The sequence below is a fragment of the Barbus barbus genome (genome assembly GCF_936440315.1).
Source record: "Barbus barbus genome assembly, chromosome: 7".
NCBI classification, from domain to species: Eukaryota; Metazoa; Chordata; class Actinopteri; order Cypriniformes; family Cyprinidae; genus Barbus; species Barbus barbus.
Genome location: NC_136735.1, coordinates 9206374 through 9227830, shown reverse-complemented (window position 1 = coordinate 9227830; position 21457 = coordinate 9206374). Strand labels below are relative to the sequence as shown.

General features: G+C 35.5%; 1 protein-coding gene across 2 annotated transcripts in view; it reads left to right on the top strand.

Moving 5' to 3' along the window:
• The window catches only part of LOC306873153 (cilia- and flagella-associated protein 58-like), a 99316-nt gene that overhangs the window by 14118 nt on the left and 63741 nt on the right, over nt 1–21457 (top strand). For both annotated transcript variants that reach the window (XM_079422233.1, XM_079422232.1), the window contains exons 9-11: nt 1949–2140; nt 8446–8607; nt 10398–10544. In XM_079422233.1, the coding sequence (XP_079278359.1) occupies nt 1949–2140; nt 8446–8607; nt 10398–10544 (501 nt within the window). The remainder of the gene's footprint in view (nt 1–1948; nt 2141–8445; nt 8608–10397; nt 10545–21457) is intronic.

The window sequence follows — 21457 nt, the reverse complement described above, 5'->3', positions numbered from 1 at the left end:
AATTTGATTAATTATTTTAATCAAATTAATCACACACATAAAAAGCCCCTAAAACTCTGTTTATTTATATTATATATGTTTAATTAAATTATATATCAAATAATTCATCAAATAAATCACACTCGCGCATGCACACACACACACACACACACACATTAAAAGCCCCTAAAACATAAAAAAAATGTATTTGTTTGTTTGTTTCATTAATTAAATAATATATCAAATAATTAATCAAATGGATCACAAACATTAAAAAGCCCTTAAAATCTTATTTATTTATTTATTGTTTTTGTTTAATTAAATGATATATCAAATAATTAAGTGAATCACACACATAAAAAGCCCTAAAACCTTGATTTATTTATTTAGATTATTATTTAATTTAAAAAAACAATATATTAATTAATCAATCAAATGAATCACGCATTTCACTGTCACTTTCACTTTCACTTTCATTTATTTATTTAGATTGTTATTTATTGCCTTTATTTAACCAGGAGAGAACCTCACTGAGATTAAAAATCTCTTTTCCAGGAGTGTTCTGGCCAAGATAGGTGGCCCAGCTATACAAATACACGTACGATAAAAAGCAGTACATCACAACAATAACATATTACAGCATTAGAAGCATTTGCAAATCATTAAATCATTTTCTATTGCACGCATTTATATATTATTTAATTAATTAAATAATATATAAATTAATCAAATGAATCGCACACTAAAAATCCCCTAAAACCTTTGTTTGTTTAAGATAATTATTTGATTAATTAAACAGTTTATTCCAAACCTGTAAGGCCTTTGTTCATCTTCGGAACACAAATTAAGATATTTTTGATGAAATCCGAGAGCTCTCTGACCCTCCATAAACAGCAAGCGAACTACCACAATCAAGGCACAGAAACATAGCAAGGACATTGTTAAAATAGTCCATGTGACATCAGTAGTTCAACCATAATTTTGAGAATACTTTTTGTATCGCAAACCTATAGCTGTATTTTGGAGAATATCACGATGCTTCCTCTGTATGTAAACAAAGCGCAGCATATGCGTGTTCTATGTCAGCAGCACCATACGCATGTGTTGTTTACTTGCAGGAAATACAGGTGCATGCATCGTGATATTCTCCAAAATGCTGCTGACGCGGATGAGAGGAATTGTTGAATAAAGTCATTATTTTAGTTTTTTTGTGCACAAAAAGTATTCTCGTATCTTCGTACAATTACAGTTGAACCCCTGATGGACTATTTTAACAATGTCCTTGCTATGTTTCTGTGCCTTGATTGTGGAAGTACCCTTGCTGTCTATGGATGAGGGTGCGTAATAAATGACAGAATTTTCATTTTTGTGTGAACTATCCCTTTAAATCTTTGTTTTAGCTCTGCTAGTTAGAGTGATCTGATCTTAAATGTTTTGGACGTGCTCCTAAAACTAATATACTAATCTTAATACCAGGTAAGCTTTTCGGCGAGTCTTTATGATTTATATTTTTATCCTTAGGGCTAATTTTTTGCAGCGGTTCTGCATTTTCACAGTTTTCATAGCTTCCCCACGCTGTTATGATGCACAGATGGATTTCGGAAAACAAGAGAAGGTGCATGATTTTTCTGCTGACATGCTGAATATTACATGGCTATTGTGCGTATGAAAATAACAGGATATTCATATTTAATTGCACAGGAGACACTCTGTCTCACAAACACACACACACACACAAACACACACACACACTGTGTCATACAAACACGGCTTTTGATATCAGCTTACCTTGGAGGATCATTCCTTTGATCTATTGAACAGCAATACATCACGGAATAAAATCATCCTATTCTCCAGCTCGGGTTTTTAACGTCTGTTTTCTGAAAATCTTGACTCACTCTTGCTAAGTATATTTACAAATTGATCTTTTGCGTAACCTCTTGTGTCGGCGTGTGCATGTTTCTTCCAGAATATGATCAAGGCGGCCAATGAAACAGACAAACAGCAGACCATTGTTAAGCTACACGAACAGTCAAAGAAGGGTCTGGAACAGGAGATTTTAAACTACAGGGACGAAGCCCAGAAACAGCGAAAAATCATCTACCAGCTGGAGAAAGAGAGGGATCGCTACATAAACGAGGCCAGTGAGCTCACCAAGAAGGTACAGTACACACACACACACACACACACGCACACACACACATGTTGGGTTTCCATGTTTTAAGGGGACATCCCATAGGCGTAATGGTTTTTATACTGTACAATCTGTATGTGCTATTGCCCTACACCAACCCTACACCTAAACTTAGCCCTCACAGGAAACATGCTGCATTTTTAGATTTTCAAAAAACTTTATGCTGTATGATTTATAAGCTTGTTTCCTCATGGGGACCAAAAAATGTCCCCACAAGATTAAGATTTACTGGTATTACTATCCTTGTGGGGACATTTGGTCCCCAGGACGTGATGAATACCAGGTGCACACACACACACACACACACACACACACTCACACACACACACACACACACACACACACAATATTATTTGTATAGCGCTTTTAACAATGCAAATTGTGTCAAAGCAGCTTTACATCGCTTGATATAAAGCTGGTTGGCTTTATATCAGCTTTACAGTATTTAGACGGGGAAATAGTTTGTTGAAATAGTGTCATTCTCCTCTGGCCAGACAAAATCAGCAGTTTAAATCTAGGCTAAATCAGATTGTACAAAGGACTCATCTGGTTCCTGTGGTCTTGTCCCGATGGCCGTCTTGGAGACAGGGTCTTCACTGGGGATCAGTCTCTGGGGCTCATCTAGGTGTCCTGGCTGTAGAGGTCATCTCTATGTGCTGATCCACCATCTGATCTGGATACGGACTGGATCCGGGTGGCTGCAGTGACCGTCTGATCTGGATACAGTCTGGATCTGGGTGGCTACGGTGACCTCAGAATAAGAAAGAAACAGACTAATATTAGCGTAGATGCCATTCTTCTAACAATGTAACAAGTGCATCGCGTGTTTTGGGAAGTGTTCCCGGTTCTGGTTGACCTAATTAATGCAGCCTAACAATCCTTTAATGGATTTGAATTATAGAAATGCAATAGTGTATTATGTGTAAGCCAGGTTAAAGAGATGGGTCTTTAATCTAGATTTAAACTGACAGTGTGTCTGCTTCCCGAACAGTGTTAGGTAGATTGTTCCAGAGTTTGGGCGCTAAATAGGAAAAGTGATCTCCCGCCCGCAGTTGATTTTGATATTCTAGGTATTATCAAATGGCCAGAGTTTTGAGATTGCAGCGGATGTGAAGGACATTAAGAGCTCACTCAAATACTGAGGTGCCAAACCATTCAGGGCCTTAGAGGTAATTAGCTTATCTTAAAATGAATACGATGTTTAATAGGGAGCCAGTGCAGTGTTGACAGAACCGGGCTAATGTGGTCATACTCCCTGGTTCTAGTAAGAACTCTAGCTGCTGCATTTTGAACCAGCTGGAGTTTGTTTATTAAACGAGCAGAGCAACCACCCAATAAAGCATTGCAATAATCTAGCCTCGAGGTCATGAATGCATGAATTAATATTTCTGCATTTGACTTTGAGAGCATAGGTCGTAATTTAGATATATTTTTAAGATGGAAAAATACACACACGCACACACACACACTCACTCACACAAGTTAGCCATTGCTCAGTGAAGGATTGAGAATGTCACCTTGAAGTTAATTTTGTTATTTTGAAATATTTTGAAATGTTGATGTTATGATACTAGTTTCTGTATTTGTTTTCCTATCAAAACAGAATGATTTAAAGTGAGACAAGCCAACTAAATAACCAAACATGATGTCACTTCCTGAAGGATAATGTCATTACTGGTGGCTTTTACAAATGAGGATAGAAAGTAAAATTGAGGACAGAGGAAAAACCTACAATATGACTATTAATTTAAAGATGATTTGTATAAAATATTTCAATTAGAAAAAGGAAAAAAAGAAACACAATTAGGTGTAGGATTTATTTTGAAACAATATGTACAATATTTTAAATTGCTATCTATCTATCTATCTGAAGATTGAGTGTAAGCAATAGCGCCCCTTGTCGCAGTAGTGAGAATGCAACACATAATTGAATTGAGATGGGAATTGAATTTGAACCCATTTCAAAACATGATAAATTAAATATAGCTTGTGTTAGTATTTACATTCTTACTTGCATAAAGTATGTTTTAGGCCTAAGAGTAAAAAAATTTCAAATCCCTTTCTCTTATGATGGTTTACTTTCTAAGAGTTGTTGAGAGTCGAGAGTCTCTTGGTTTTTGTTTTGTAATCCCTGAAGGCATTTCTTCACTCTGTAGTACTTCAGCATGCTACTGATGACTTTATAAAACTGTTGCTATCGCAACAGTGCAATGTGTGTGTGCTGTTTTATACACATTTCAAGGCAGTAACTTTTAGGGCGGCACTTATGGGCAAACTTGTTTAGGTATAATGGCAACTATCAAGTTAAGTCAAGCATGCCGTGAACAGCGATAATTAGAGAACGGTCTGATTGGGTCTGATGTTTAACCTGTTTTAATTACATGACGATTTTTCAACTTTATATCAATAATCTACATTTCTTAAAGTGCCAGTCACCCACAAATAAAAATTCTGTTATCATTTTCTGTACTAACTTCTTTTGTGTTCCATGGATGAACGTAAGTCATACAGGTTGAAACGACATATGGGTGAGCAAATGATGACAGGATTATTATTTTGGGGTGAACTATTCCTGTAAATGAGCTCTGCAGTTTGCTTCATTATGGCCTTTTATAAGAGACCTTATAACATGAGGAAATTACAGTTTGGTTAATGTGTCACCTGATATTCTCAGTTAATATCATTCATACATGTGGAAATGAATTAGATGCAAAGAAGAAAAAAGGTATTTTTAAGATGACTGATTGGCCAGTTAAGAGTCACTTAGTAAGAAATTAAATTTGCTGCTAGAAAGCTTCTGCTGCTCTCAAGTTATTCTTTTAAATTAAATGTTCTGATGATTAAAATCATCTGTTGACTGATTTTCCTTTTTCAAATCAGAAAGTGGTGGTGTTAATTATAATTACAGACTATGATGTGATAGTCATTAAATACCTTTGTACTAAAAATATCTATCTTGAGCAGTATTCCATGAGAAATCTGTCTTATTTTTTTGGTGTTGACACACCCCTTAGCATCCTGGCATTTGCCCTGACATTTGTTTTCTCAGGTTTTATGTCGAGAAAGTGCACTGCAGCATGAACCAGAGGATTCAGGTTTACATTCAGCTCCAGGCACATCCTCTAACTCTCTTTCTGTCTTGGACAGATAAGACCAAACATAATATATTCCATATAATAGTGTTCCTGTTTCTGTGTAAACTAGCTGGATCACCCTTTGAAGATCTGCACTGTAAAATATTGCCAGGATTTTACAAAATTTCACAGTGTTTTTTGCAATAAAATAATTATATATATGTATATATATATATATATGACATACTGTTTCTATCTATAGATTCTGCCTTTACTCACAGCTCTCATTATACCGTCTTACACACCAAATCCAGTCCCCTTCAGTTTTTAGTTTTCAGCTACATGAAGGTTGTGCTGCAGAAGATGTTTATTTTCGAACAGCTATCACAGTTTCCTAGGAACCAGAGGCTATTTGAGACACAACATCACTTTCATGTATTCAGCATTGCTAACATTTGCTTTCTTTCAGAGAGAGTTTTTTAAAAAGTTCATAATCTAATTCCAGGTAAAAAATGCTCAGCCGTAAGCATTAGTAAGGGCGCGTGTTGAAAAAGCTCTTACCTAATGGTTTTGAGATTGCCTCCTGAGATCTGACTCCACAACTGTAGCTTGCTAGTACTTTGCAGAGAATAAAAATTCTTCTGATTTAAAATAAGAAACACGGTTCAAACAAGTAGGTCTATAATGCCTGAAGAAAGCTATTCGTTAGCATTCCCATTCAGCTGGTGCAGGAAGTGTGCAAGAATGCCGTCTTTGCTCTCAATTCTTGGCACAGACGTTTTAGAGACAATTCATAAAAACAGAGTGATATTAAACATTTATTTGCAGTATTGCCTGTTGCCCCCTTCACACACCAGCATTGCATTACAAACTGTAGTCATTTAGAAAACAGCTGTCTTTTCAAATATCATTTTAAATGCAAATCTGTAGATCTTCAGTCTGTAATTTTTATAAGGCCAGCGCATATCGTCCCCAGACTGTCTCATTATATTTCACCAATGTTCCGCCATCATTAATGACATGTTATTTATAGAAAACCATTAAGGGTGATCGTACTTTAGTCCTGAATAACAAGACTGATAAAAATTTCTTAGCATTTTATTAGTGAACCTTTAAATAATGAGAGCATGCATGTTCTCCTGTATATCTGTACATGAAAAATAATTTGTAAACATTATATGAGCAGTAAATGTGAAGCTGTATGATGAAGTAAGACTTTTGTTTTGAGCACATACAATCTTGATAAATAATTCCTTTTTCCTTTTGAAGAGGACATGTGTTTTCTTAGATGTAATGTAAAGATATGGTACTGTAATGCTATTTCTCTTTTAACTTTTTCTAGGTTAGATTGTTTGACATCTGACATGATTGATTACTCTATGCACTGCAGTGCTCCACATAATCACCCAGTGGACAAAACCAATGTGTTGTCCTATAGGATGACATTTAAGGGGATAAAAAAAAGTATGACTTTTGCCAGGTTCAGATCAGTGAATTTAGCTAGATTTATAGAGGAGATGATGGAGAAACTCTACTTTGTTCGCAAGTTTGATTTATAAGGCCCCGGAGCTGACTATGAATTGTGAGTTGTTGAATTTATGGGAAGTGACTGGCGTTTTCTTCTCTTGCTTTGGTTGATTATATACACACTATTTTCAGAAAGGCTGAGTATTTACAACCAGTGGGCTCATCTGACACATGCACCTTTCTTTATCTCTACAGACACAATGTGTTTGGCGTGTATGTCTGAAAGCTGTTGTCAAAATATTTCTACAGGAGCTATTTAACCCTCAATATAGCACATGTGAGTTTGAATGGCATAGCCTTGGACACATTCTGCTATCAATTTAACGTAAAACTCCCATGCATTTTTGAAGCCTGTGCTCAGGACAAAGTAAATATATATATTTTTTAGTGTTATTTCAATCAAACCCCACTGAAACGGTGTATTTTTGCTCTTTGCTAAATGCACAAGTGAAAAGGTTAACGTGGATTGGCAACTTTTCAGATTGCAGTGAAATTCAATAAAGGCAAGTTGTTTGGTTCTCAAAGTATCTGAGTTAAAGAAAGCAAATCAAAATATGACATGTGGTGAAAAAGGTAAAAGCAATTCTGAGTCTGTATTTGCATCAGTGCAAGGTTGCATAACCTCTTGATGAATAACATAAACACCATTCCAAAATTTTGGCAGAAAGGCTGTACGAAGCAGCAGGCAACAGAATGATGTTGCCTCACTTTATACCCTGTTTTGACCAAAATCTGTGGGAGCATCACTTTTATCTTTCACAGATAAAGCAATCATACATTACAGTGGCCTAATTTTCTTTCAAAATATTCTCAACCTTTTTGAATCGAAATCCCCCAGTGTCCAACATAATATTTGGAAGCTTCCTACATAATATTAACTGCACATTAACTATAATATATTATTAATTGAAAGTGGGGGGGTTGAGTTGAATTTATTTTATTATTACAGAAGTTTCAAGAACTGTCTGTTCGTTTCTGAAAACAATAGGTATTGTGGAAAAAAATAAAACAAATTGATTATATGTTTTTATTAACATTTTCATTATGTTAGATCATTTAAATGTTATTATTTTAATGATTATTATTTTAATTAATCATATATTACTGATCGGTTCATCATTGGGCCTTAATAAAAAAAATGTAGCTAATAAAATTAGCTAATGCTGATTATAGCATTAGCTATGCAACATGCTAACGTTATAGAGCTGTTTAGTCATGTTGTTAATTTGTAATGCTAATTCACAATGGGAACCCTGGGGAATTTTTTAATGGGTTTTTAAAATAGTGTTTTTTGATTTATGAGTAAAGTAAGGTTTGTGTTTAACATATAAAGTGACTGTCAGGTTTTGTTCGACAACATAAATCATACACAGTCGTGCCTTAAACATAAATTTGAAAACAGTTCTGTTGGAAATGCACATTTACTTCCTGGTTTTAAGACTACAATCTAAACAGAGCTTTTTGAAAAAAACTGTAAGTGTTATTCAAGTCTGTTTTGATCATGTGATGTAGCTAAATATGTGTGCATGTGAGATACAGTTGCATTGTCAATCATAAGATAGGATACCTAGAAAGTAGCTGCCTATGTAGACAACAGACAGGTTCCAAACAGAGCTATAGACTAGTTGTAGTTTTCCAATTTAACCCCACTGTCTCTGTCTGTCTTTTCAGGTTCTTGAGAATATTGAGGACATTAAATTGAAGGAGATGCAGATATTTGAGTATAAGAAGAGAATCGCAGAAGCTGAAACAAAACTGAAGCAGCAGCAGAATCTCTACGAGGATGTCAGGACAGAGAGGAACCTCTTCAGCAAGAACCTGATTGAGGCCAAGGTAAGTTTGTATATGTGTGTGTGTGTAGACCTTCATCTCACAGATCTACTCCCCATGAGCTTGAGAGCAGACGTAGAGGCCAGTAGATCCATGGGATGATGTCTTTGGGAAATTCGCCTCACTGAAGCTTGTGTAGGGTGGCGTGAACATTAATCTTTGTTCAGGAATTCGCCCATTTGCACGAAGTCGGAAATAGCAGAAATAGCATAGTCCTCCCTGCTGTGCAGACTTAGGCATGAAACTACGAAAGTACATGAATGTAGGCGCTTCTAGCTACACAAAACTCATTTTCACGCATTGATGCATTGCGAAATGTGTCAGAATGCAATTCAAAATGCAGCACAAGTTGCATTCTCAGCATTGCCGTTAGGAGCTCGATAGTGGAGAACTGTGATTAACCACATTATTTTAGAAAGCTGAGTTAAATTTCACTAGCCAAACCCAAGCCTGATTACTGCCAGATTCAGAGTGGAATCAAGAAATCACTAAAATAGAACCTGTTTGACAAAGTGAAGCATGCATCATTTAAAGAAATTCAAGAACAGATGAGAAACAAAATAGTTGACATGTATCAGTCTGGAAAGTTATAAAGCCATTTCTAAGGCTTTGGGACTCCAGTGAATCACGGTCAGAGCCATTGTCCACAAATGGAGAAAACTTGTAACAGTGGTGAACCTTCCCAGGAGTGGCCGGCCTACCAAAATGACTCCAAGAGCGCAACGACGACTCATCCAGGAGGTCATAAAAGAACCCAGAACAACATCTAAAGAACTGTAGGCCTCACTTGCCTCATTTAAGGTCAGTGTTCATGATTCAACAATAAGAAAGAGACTGGGCAAAAACGGCATCCATGGGAGAGTTCCAAGGGAAAGCCATTGCTGACCAAAAAGAACACAAAGGCTCGTATCACATATGCCAAAAAAAATATCTTGATTATCTTCAAGACTTTTGGGCAAATATTCTGTGGACTGATGAGACAAAAGTTGAACTTTTTGGAAGGTGCGTGTCCCGTTACATCTGGCGTAAAACCAACACAGCATTTCATAAAAAGAACATCATACCAACAGTCAAACATGGTGGTGCTAGTGTGATGATCTGGGGCTGCTTTGGAGCTTCAGGACCTGGACGACATGCCATAATTGATGGAACCATGAATTCTGCACTCTATTGGAAAATCCTGAAGGAGAATGTCCGGCTGTCAGTTTGTGACCTCAAGCTCAAGTGCACTTGAAAAAAAACAAACAGGAATGGGCAAAAACCTTTTCACGACACTGTAAATATACAGTATTTTTCTTTCAGGAAAATGGATCAATATATTGATGACACAATCTGCTCTACACAAATTTTTATCCAATCAGATTCCTTTTAGAATTAGAATATTTAGCATCCAAATGACACGTGCAAACCGCTAGCAAATCATGGTTCATAGCTGTCATATGAACAAAGTCTATTGCCTATATATTTTTTTAAAAAAAGGACAAGCCCTACACTTTCTGTATCAATAGAAAATATGTCAACGCAGGAAAGGAAGCCTTGAAAGCTGCAGTAAGAAACTCAAGTGTAAGACTTATTTTTCAGGTCTATAAACGACTGTCCTTTGTTGTCAGTTTTTTGCTGATGACCCATTCCTGCTGAGTCACTTTTTCGCACTGCACTGAACAGTAAGTGTGTGTTTGTATGTGTTTTGAGTGTGAATGTGCTAGGGCGGTTGTCTACCTGTCTACCAGGCTGTCTTTGTGTCTGTATAAGTTTGGCCAATTTCTCACACACCTCCCTGTGTTCACTTCTAGGATCAGAACGCTGAGATGAAACGCAAGGTGAAGATCGTGAACCACATGTTCGAACAGCTAAAAGATGAAATCACCACTAAAGAGGTGGCTCTAGACAAGGAGCGCCAGGAGTTCCAGCGCGTAGAGAGAGAAAGGGAAAATCTCAAGGTAACCCATTTCATCCTTTACTGCCACCTGTCTCTCGCCATCTTAGTTCTGTGTACTTTCAGATCCAACATTACTATGCCTAGTCAGTATCCTTACTAGGCATGATGGGACACGTTTCCAATGAAGCATGTACTAATGCACAGCTTTGTATTTTTATCCAATGAGATTGCACAGATGGGCTACACAGTACAATGTGCAGAAATAGAAACCATGCAAAAATGTTTTTTTGTCATTACATCTTCAGTTATGATATATATATATATATATATATATATATATATAATATTAAAATAAACTATAATAACATTATATTTTAAATATAATAAAATTATAAATTAATTAATATAATTAAATGTCATGAAAGTATAACATTTTCACAAAAATATTAATACCACAATTGCAGTTCAGAATTTGTTCATACTTATTATTTTTTAATGCTTTTAATGCCTTTTTTACCTCATTAAATTGTGCAGTATTCAAACAATTTAAAAATGAGGTTATACAATTTAAAAATGTGTTTATATCGAGTATTTTCAGTGATTCTTTGACTATTCAGTTATTCTTTGAATAATTTTATGGTTCATCCTGATTATCCTGATCCTGAAGTATTGTCATAAATGTTTCTATAGAGTAATATTTGGTTTAAATTCTTAACTTTTGGTATTTATTTAAACTGTCAGTCTGTACATTGCATATTTACACCATGTATGGCAGAAACGTACAGTTTTTATGAGCGAATCATTGCCTCATTCACCAATTGTTTCAAATAATCTGGCAAAAACAGACAACGCAATTCTAAAATGTAAGTTATTCAATATTACTATTTGTTTATTGAACTGTTGTTTAAATGTCAATCACATTTTATGTTTTTCTGACTATGATCGTAGCTGTGATTACCTGATATGCATCCTTTATACTTCTTTAGCTGGTTGATTATTAAAGTTTTTTCTTTGTGTGTGTGTGTAAACACAGTGATAGACTGGTCACTGTCCATAAAGGTGCTCATTTGTGGTGCTTGATATAACCAGACAGCAAAAGAAAAGTAACCTTGCATTCAACTTTGAGGAGATATTTTTCATAATTCTTTCATTATTACTTTCCAGATCTTTGTGCTTATCAAATACAATGGCACGCCTCTTCTTCTCTCTGTCACAAGCTTTCAATATCACCCTCACAAAGGATAATATTGGAATATCAAATAGGATGGCACAAAAAAGGGAAAGAAATAAAAGAAAACACAAAAGATCACTCCATATTTTATGAAGGAAATATAAATGTGAGTTCAGAGAGGGCTTTGACTCTACGCACTTTCAAATACAACATCTGACATGAAAGACTTAATGAATATGCAATGCTTTTTGGTGGTTATTGGAGTTGTAAATTATATATGACCTTGTTCTGAGGTATAGACTGAGGGGTGTGGCTACAGAGAGAGAGAGAGACAAAGTGAGAGAGAAACAGCTTGAGTGTGTGATTGTCCAGCACTGCTATAGGGCTGACTGATGCAACTGATCTAAAGTAGCCACTAATCCTAGTTTAGCTTTACATGCTGCAAATAATGCACACATGCATCATGGACCTTTATAACAAGATACATGCAGCGGTGGATTGATATTGTGGGGTCCAAACATCTGAGACTGCAATGAAATGTACAGATTTTTTTTAAATTAATTAATTTATTTTATTTAACACTGGAACACATAAAAGACTATTTCTCATTAGCATAATTAAATTACTTGATATTCCACATGTTCTTCATAAGTATATGAGCAGAAGCGATATTAATAATGTACAGTATTTGTCATAGGTTTGGGATAAAATAACATTTTTATATCATCAATATCCCAATTTTTTGTAAAGCGGATTCAGAATAATGCATATGCATTTTCTATGAAACTTTGACTATGAATCGTGTTATTTTGGTGATTAGTTTTTCATAATAATATTTAATTCTTAGATTTTTTAAAAGGTCTGTCTGTTCACTGCAGGATTTTGTTCTTATTTTTTTATTTAATTTTATCATTGTTGTGTTGACCTTGTTTGCAATGATCATAGCTAAATAATCTCTAAGCAATTTCAAATTTCTTACATAAGCACACAGTTTTAATTAGTTGTATTGAATTGAAAGCGAATGAAAACATTACAGAAACATTTAAATGTTTGTGTATAATCAAATCCTTTCCTTAAATAAGACAAAACAAGAAAAGATGCTTTTTCTTATAAACCACTGAATCCAGACCAGTGCAGGACAATTTTAGCCACTTTATACATTCATGTTTTTTTTTTTTTTAGGTCATTCTAGTGTTAAACCTGGAAAGTTTACTCTTAAGTTTAAATAATTAAATGTCTTGAAGCTATAAAATTATATATAAAAAAAATCATACCACAATTTCAAAATACCACATACCACAATTTCAATTTCATTCATTTATTCTAGTGCTGTCGAATGACTAACAGTGATTAATTGTGTCCAAAATAAGTTTGTTTACATAATATATGTGTGTACTATGTATATTTATGTATGTATAAATACACACACATGCATGTACTGTATATACTCATATATATATATATATATATATTTATATATATGTACACACACGCACATATATTTTCACCCACCATGGTATGTTTTGGTGATTAGTTACGCTACAATAACAAACAAAAAATATGCTTGTTACTTGTAGACCATTGAATTTTGAGTCACTTTATGCTTTCGTGTTGGTTTTTCAAAGGTTTTTATAATTTTGAAAAATGTTAAACAATGAAACCATCTTAAAATCTCTACTTTTGGACCCCACTGTATGTTAATATCTGGAGCATGGTGAAATCGCTGCATCAGCCTGAACAGATTGTTTCAGAGGAGTGTGGACCAGTGGTCTGAACAGATGGTTTCAGACTGGAAGGTTCCTCTATGCATGGGGTGGAGGGTTGTGGAGTTCTGGACGACAATGAGTGGAAAATTTTGACTCACACAGATCATAGATTACGAGCTGTCTCAGAACTAAATAGATCCACGGATAACTGACAGTCTGTTTTGATTAATCCAAATGCTGTATCGGGAAGCATATAGTCAAATGCTCTTAAACATCCTCTCCTGGTATCTGACTGCGTTAAGCACTGTTGAAGATCTTTAAAAGCTCATTCTGGGTGAAATATGGTGTGTGCATTAGTAAGGAACTAGACAGAAAGATTCATTAATAAAAGAAAATGGGTCTCGTGGGCTGGTGGGCAGCTACCCAACTTGAGCAGCTTACCCAGCATGCCACAGGAGGTGCTGTCTGGCTCCCTGACTGGTTCTCAGGAAGCATGATGGCTGTGATGTTCACCTCTCCTTTGAACCATGATGTGAAAAGGCAAGACACCCAATGGAAGAGAAAAAGAGAGATAAAACCAAAAGATGCACTGAAGACTGAAACGTCAAGAAACTTTACAGAGCAATCTAAAGTCTGTGAACTCGACAGATGCTGATGCTCTCATGATAGATATCAATATAATCATTGGATAGCACGCTTCACTCTTGCTAATCAAAGTAAGAGGCATGTTTGAGCCAAGCTCAGCGCTCCCTTTGTTTATATTCCTGTACTAATGAAGGAAAGCCAGAGAGAACAGTAAAGAAAGACCAGTCGTCGTCAAGAACAGAAGAGCACTTGTAATTACTTCCAGAGGACGAGAATTTCAGACAAGATCCTTTGATAAACATTACACATAGTCAGTTAATTCATAATCATGAAGACTGAGTCATAAAGATCTGTACATCCTGCAGCAAAAATAGCTGAAGTAGAACTTTCAAACCGTTCTCTTTCTTTCTTTCTTTCTTTCTTTCTTTCTTTCTTTCTTTCTTTCTTTCTTTCTTTCTTTCTTTCTTTCTTTCTTTCTTTCTTTCTTTCTTTCTTTCTTTCTTTCATTCATTAAATTAACTCCATCCATAGCTGTTTTTCAGTGATAAGTCTGGCCTTATGCCAAGTAGATGTTCAAGTTAATGCTAGCAATTTTTCACATTATTAACACTTTAAATCAACATTTACCAAGATTTACACTACCCTTCAAAAGTTTGAGATTGGTAAGATGTTTTAAAATGTTTTTGAAAGAAAGGCCACAAAAAACAAAACAAAACAAAACAACAACAACAACAACAAAAAAACAGTAATATTGTGAAATATTGCTGCAATTTAAAATAACGTTTCTAATTGGATTTTTTTTTTTTTTTTTTACAGTTTTTAATTTATTTAATTCTGTGATACTTTGATAAATAGTAAGTACAAAAGACGTGCATTTGTTTTGGTATATCATTTTTTTGTAACAATGTCTTTACAGAGTCTATATCTGTATACCTGTTTCTGTATATAATTATAGTTTAACTCATTGATTCTATTTATTTGTTAAAAGTCATTGTGAAATTTTATTACATTTTCTGAATCCAAACAGAGCAAAATGTCGCTAAGCATTCAACCCCAATACAAATGAAGACAAAAACGTTCATTTTCTGGTTGTCATACACCTCAAGCAGGACGTTAATGTTGTCTTGAGCTATAGCAAGGTATATCTGGCTAAAGCTAGTTAACGTTAAAGTTAGTGAGTCCATGCTAACGCACAAACCTAAATAGCAGACTGTTCTGGCGTCTTGTACAGTGTAGGTCAAAAACACATAAACAAAGGTCTACATTTCAGTGCCTCTCCATATTAAACTGGTTAAATGTACTGCGATGCATGAACAGTGTTGATCCTGCATGTTGTCATCCGCGATCGTGATGACCGACCGTAATATGAGACTTCTCCCGCTTGCATTGTGATCTGCAAACCCTCGCTTCGAGTTACCCACCGTATTTATTTTTAAATATTTTTGAAATCCTTACATGTAATATGTAATTTTGTGCCCAAAATTGTGCAAAAACTTCACGGGACAAGGTTTTCACACTGCAGCTGTCAATGCAAGACAGTGAGCAATTTTTTTTGTTTGTTTGTCTGTCTGAGAGAGCAACAGTAACTAAGGGGGGCGGGGCTTACCGATAGGTCAATTAACAAACACTTTAAGTAATTGCTTCTTCTAATTGCTGGAACTGTTCAATCACTGCGTAAAACTGTCATGTGATTAGTGTTGCATGGAAACCTGACTTACTCATTTTTCCTGTCATCCGAGTATAATTTTTTCAGGCATCATTTTACAAACAAAAAGAACTTAAATAGACTGATGGGAAGGAAAATCGGAGCAAAGAAGATCGACAAACAACTAGAGAGAAAGAACGAGAGAGAGAAATGACGAACAAAGGCAATCTTTCATGTTTTGAGGTGCCGCAGGGACATGATGCAGAAAACTTTAAATTGATAGGGAGTTCACTGCAGGCTTATGTAACACTCTCTGGCATTTCCTTTCTTTCACCTTCATTCATTTGTTTTCTTGGTTTTTGTGAGCCCGTGTCTCACCCTTTGCCTTTTGTACTCTAAAGCATACAGGTGCCCCAGAGCTGCAATTTACCTCTGCTTTCTTCTCTGGTTCCTCTGCCTTCTCCTTCCTGTTTCCCATCACTTCTCAAGTCAAAACCATCATCTGTTTCCCTCTTTAACAAGAGGAAGAAAGATTCAGAACATGTGAATGAAGACAGGCTTTGCATTCACAAATCTTGTGAAACATTTTTAGTGTTACACCATTTGCCAAAACTAGTCACGCTACTGCCTATATTTTTAGCAGTCTTTTTAAAACACTCTAGCTTTTCCCAAAACAAGCTGTATGAATGCTACAAATCCTGCAAGTTTCTTTTAAACTCTCTGCTCTCTTTATGTAGAATTTGGAAATCTAAATCATTTTAGACTGATTCAGTTCATTCAATTGGTTTACTTGTGGTATATAAATCATCCGAATCATCAGTTTGTTTGAATGGCTTCGGGCAAGGCATGGGATATATTGAGAAGCAAGTGAACAGTCAGTTTTGGAATTTCATGTTTTTGGAAGTGGGAAAAATGAGCAAGCGAATGAGCTAGTGAATTTGACAAAAAACAAATAGTGATGGTTGGACCATTGGGTCAGAGTATCTCCAAACCTTCTGGGAGTTCATGGTATGCTGTGGTGCAATAAAGGACAATAATAAAGGTCTGGACCATGAAGCAATGGAAACAATGGTAGCCTGGTCTGGTGAATCATGTTCTCTTTTAGATCAGGTGGATGGCTGGGTATGTGTGAAGGGATGGCAGCAGAATGCACTATGGGAAGAAGTCAGGTCGATGGAGGCAATGTTATGCTCTGGCCAATGTTCTGCTGGTCCGTAGATTGTAAATATAAATTATCATTAAATAATCAATCAATCAATCAATAAATAAAAAATCCCTACTTAAATAGATTAAGTACAGTTAGCAACTCTTCTTTAGCAGGGTCTGTTTTCTAAAGAGTAGCTTTACTGTAATTTTACTGATTTGATAGTAGCTTGTAATTTGGGATGCTTCAGTTTCAAAGCAACTTCCCAAACTCTGCTAACATAAGAAGTAGTGTTTCATTTTGCAAAATGTCACCATGTCCGTTTTACCCTCAGTGCTTTGAGGAGTATGTAATTACATAAAGTGGTTGGAAGCCTTTTATGTTAACAGTCATTTCTGTTTAGTTTTTACTTCATAATGCTTTTTTGGATTTGTCATTTGCCCCTTGCTTCACTTGCTTCAGATGGAAGGCCATAGAATGTGAGAGATTCATTATTCAATAAAGTCCTTAGCCACATGCAGATGGAAGGAGGTAGGAGAACATGTCATTTGCCCATTTTCTCATAAAACCTTAATTTATCTAATTTATTATTCTTATGAGATGTCTCTTGGTTAGTCTTGGGTTTGTGCCTATAATGAACTGCAAAAGAAGACATGGGAATCAAGAAAATGATATGTTTGACAAGCTTGGGGCCGATTTTGTGATTGACTGATTGAACTGATTGATATATTTGCAGTGGGGTTCAAAATTCATGATAAACATTGGAAATCTAAGTTTTATTTTTATTTGAACCTAGAAATGAACTATGTCTACGGAGTTAGAATAAAAGGGAAATATATAACTAAATACCTAAGAAAACCTTGCTTCACTAAGCAGGGTTGTGACATTGATCATGTGATCCTTTGTACGTACAAAAGGTCAGATTTTCTTGCTTCCACTGAAGCACAAGATGCTCTTTGGAACATTCTCGAATCATGCTGGAGAACATGGATCATCTCACAAATTAGTCTATTCCAGTATAATAATTCATTTCATTAAAGAGAAACCCTCATTAAAAAATGGAAAATAATGACTTGAAAGACATGCTTGTAAGACATCTGAGTGTTTTGTTTTACACACAACTCTTTGCGTAAAATGTCACACTTGGTTCACTTCTTCAGGCTGACTGGTTAAAAAAAGGTAATTTGCACCTCCCTCATTGTCACCTCTGGTATTAATTTGTCAGATGCACTTTGTCAACCAACCCACATATCTAACAATTGTCAGCAATATTACGCCTATGACGGAAAGTCAATATCACTCTTTGGTAAATGGTGACAAACTTAGGTTCATTACATTTCCATGGAGCAGCTGTCACAGCAACTCATTCTCAGCTTCACGTTTTACCTCCAATCCTGTCAGGATGCGTCAGTGCCAAAGCATAACCCATGCAGGCGATGGGAGTCATTGTCACACTTGTCACAATACCATGTAAAGTTTGAGAAAGTGGTAAAGTTACCCACTCAACAAAATGGCCTTGGAGAGCCAGGTGTATTCTTGTTAATCTTTGTATTTATTTGTGAACATTGCATATTTGAAATGGCAGGTTGATGGTAGTTGTGACAAAACCTCATTAGGTCAGAAGAGGGCACTCTCAGTGGAAATTGAAATCACATTTTTTACATGACCTTGAATACTGGTCTGGATATTCTTCTGCATTATGTCTGTCATTGTTCTTATGTTTCATAAAACTATATGCATCCTAATTCTAAACTTCAATGAAATTTTTTATTTTTTTCTTTCAGAATAGTAGTTTTCAGAATTGCGTTTACCACATTTATGAAAAATGAGAAATGAAAAATACATGGGTTTACTATGCTTCATTCACTTGTTTGCCTTTTTCCCCCATGAAGTCCATTCTGTGTCTTTGAAATGTATATTAAGCAGTAAACCGAGAGGAGAGTTGAGCTCTGAAGTATCTGCTTTGAAATCTTTCTGAAATCAGAGAAATCTGGGAGCGTATTTTACTCCAAATGCTTGCAACATCAAATGACTGCGACTGAAACCGGTATGATCTAGTCCAGTGGTTCTCAACCACATTCCTGGAGCCCCCCAACACTGCACATTTGGCATGTTTTCCTAATCAAAATCACCAGATTCAACTCATCAGCTCATTAGTAGAGGCTCCAAGGGTGAAATGGGTTTGTCAGACAAAGGAGACATGCAAAATAAGCAGGAATGTACCAACACTGATCTAATCAACAAAACTAGACAAAATATGCATCATGACAATCATAACATGATTGTTGATAAAATATATGCTCATAGAAGAATGATTTCACTGCTTGAGATACAAGAGCTGAACGCCAGTGAACTGAACTGCTTATAAATAAGATTAATGAGCTATATCCACATTATAAATATAATATTCAGACTTACATTGGCAATTAAGTAAATTAACATATTAATTCTTGATACATAATTAAATGTGTATACTTCGTAAAATTAATATTAATATAATATTGACAAAATAGTGACTACACTGTAAAGTTTATATAAGAGATTTTTTTATTACTATTCAGTCATTCTACTTCAGAATTTCATATTTCATTCAATGTGTTAAGTGCCACTTCATTTGAATGATTTTTTGAAGTTTACTAGCAATTTACTAGCATTTCTGAGTGAAAACTGTTTCAAGATTTTAAGGTTCCAAATTCAAGATTCAAGATTTTTATTTGTCACATAAACAGTTATATACAAATAAAACTGGGCAGCTACTGAAACGGTACATTAAATATATAAATAATATTAGATAAAAGATAAATTAGTAAGCTAAATGTGCAAAAACAGGAAGCACAAAATTTCAGGGTTTGCAAATTCAAAATAATCCTACACCATTTTTATTTTCAGTGTAAATTTAACATAGTTTACCCCAAAATTAGGCCACATTCACACAGCACCAGAATACGGTTGTCAGTTCTGTATTTCAGTCATTAATACGGTTGCATTCACACACATCTTGGATATTTACTGAAGTGACAACTGCATTCTATAACCAAATTCCCACTTTCACGGCTCACAACTGTATTTTCGGCAAACCCTTGCTGTGTGAATGCAACCAGACTGGACAACTAGTTGTCTGTCATGGTATATTATCTGCACATATACGTCCAGTGTGTTATGAGTTTTCATTTGTGGTTTTGGTAACTTACAGAGATGCAGATATGAGCTTTGTGTCATCTGAAGTTTTAGGTTCAGTCACTGCTCTCCAGTGGAGCTGCTCCTGTCAGTTTTGTGGTCTGTCCACGACTTAAATGCTTCGCTCTTTACTGAGGTATAAAAGCTGCTGTCTGTGCTTTGATTAAAATTTTGTCATATCAAATCAGACCCGGCGTTCTTCAAAATATCTTCTGTTGTGTTCTGCAGAAGAAAGAAAGTCAAGACAGGTTTGGAACAACATAAGGATGAATAATGATGACCAATTTTTTATCTTTTTTTGGGTGAACTATCCTTTTAAAGGGCATTTTCAAGCATTTAGATGGCTTCCCTTACAGACGGCTTCATAGGAAGCAATGCCCTTTTGTCCTGCTGGTCTCATGTCTCCACACACAAAGACTATTGTGCCAAGACATTGACCTTTCAGCTCTTCTTGTTGTTGTTTATTACATCAAGCCTTCACAAACGTACCAAGAAAGAAGCTCTTGTGTTTTTTGAAGCCGGCCAGCACCGAGTCTTGTCTACTGGCTAACCCTCACCCTATGAAAAAACAATTAGGCCACTTCATAAGAATTGATTAGCATGTTAATGAATGGGCTACACTTTCTCATCACGAGAGGCTACGGCAGGGGGTAATGAGGGGAGAGGCTGCTCTCAGCACCAGCTCTGTCCAGCTGGTTGATATGCATGCCGAGAGGCGACATCGATCTCAGAGAAATCTTATTACATGCTCCAGACACTGTCTGCAAATGTTTAGCACTGAACCAAGAGAGGAGGGGAGAAAGTTTCAGAATTTAATGTTGTAAAAAAGGAAGTATGTATGCAGCAGGGTTCTAAACGATGTTCTCCGCTTTTTGAAATTTCATCAGCATTTCACGGTAAACGGGAGATGTGGCGAACGACCTTTAAAATGACCTCACACAGTTGTTCCCGGTTTAGTGTTAACAAGCCAGATATTAGATGGAGTCAAAGGTCTTGTCATCTTATATGCACACTGTTGTCCATTTATTATGCCATCAGAGCCCCTTCATCAAGGCTTCAAATGAAGAAAACGCCTTCTGTCTCTGAAAGAACATTTATTTCATTTGTCTGTTAACGGTGCTGAAAGTGGACATACATATTATTTTCCAATGATATATTATATTTTACTATGTTATTATATTTTTACAATATATTTATACAATACAATTTAATAATGAATTTTAATATTTTAAAATAGAAAGTCCATTTATGGGACAATTGTAAAACATTAAATCTGTACATATCTGACAAAAAAAAAAAAAGAATGTAGGATTTACTATGAAACAATTTGCCTCAGAAATTGCTAGTAACTTATTAAATAAAATGTCAATTATTGAAGTAGGAAGACTGAAATAGTATTTTTTTCTTCATGTATATTTTATAACTTTTTAAAAATTATTGTAAAGTTTTAAAAGCACCAAACAGAAATGAGAAAGGCATGAAAAATGTCCCAAGACAGTAATTCTGTATAACATAAAGAAAAAAAGTTATCTTAAAAAAATCCCTT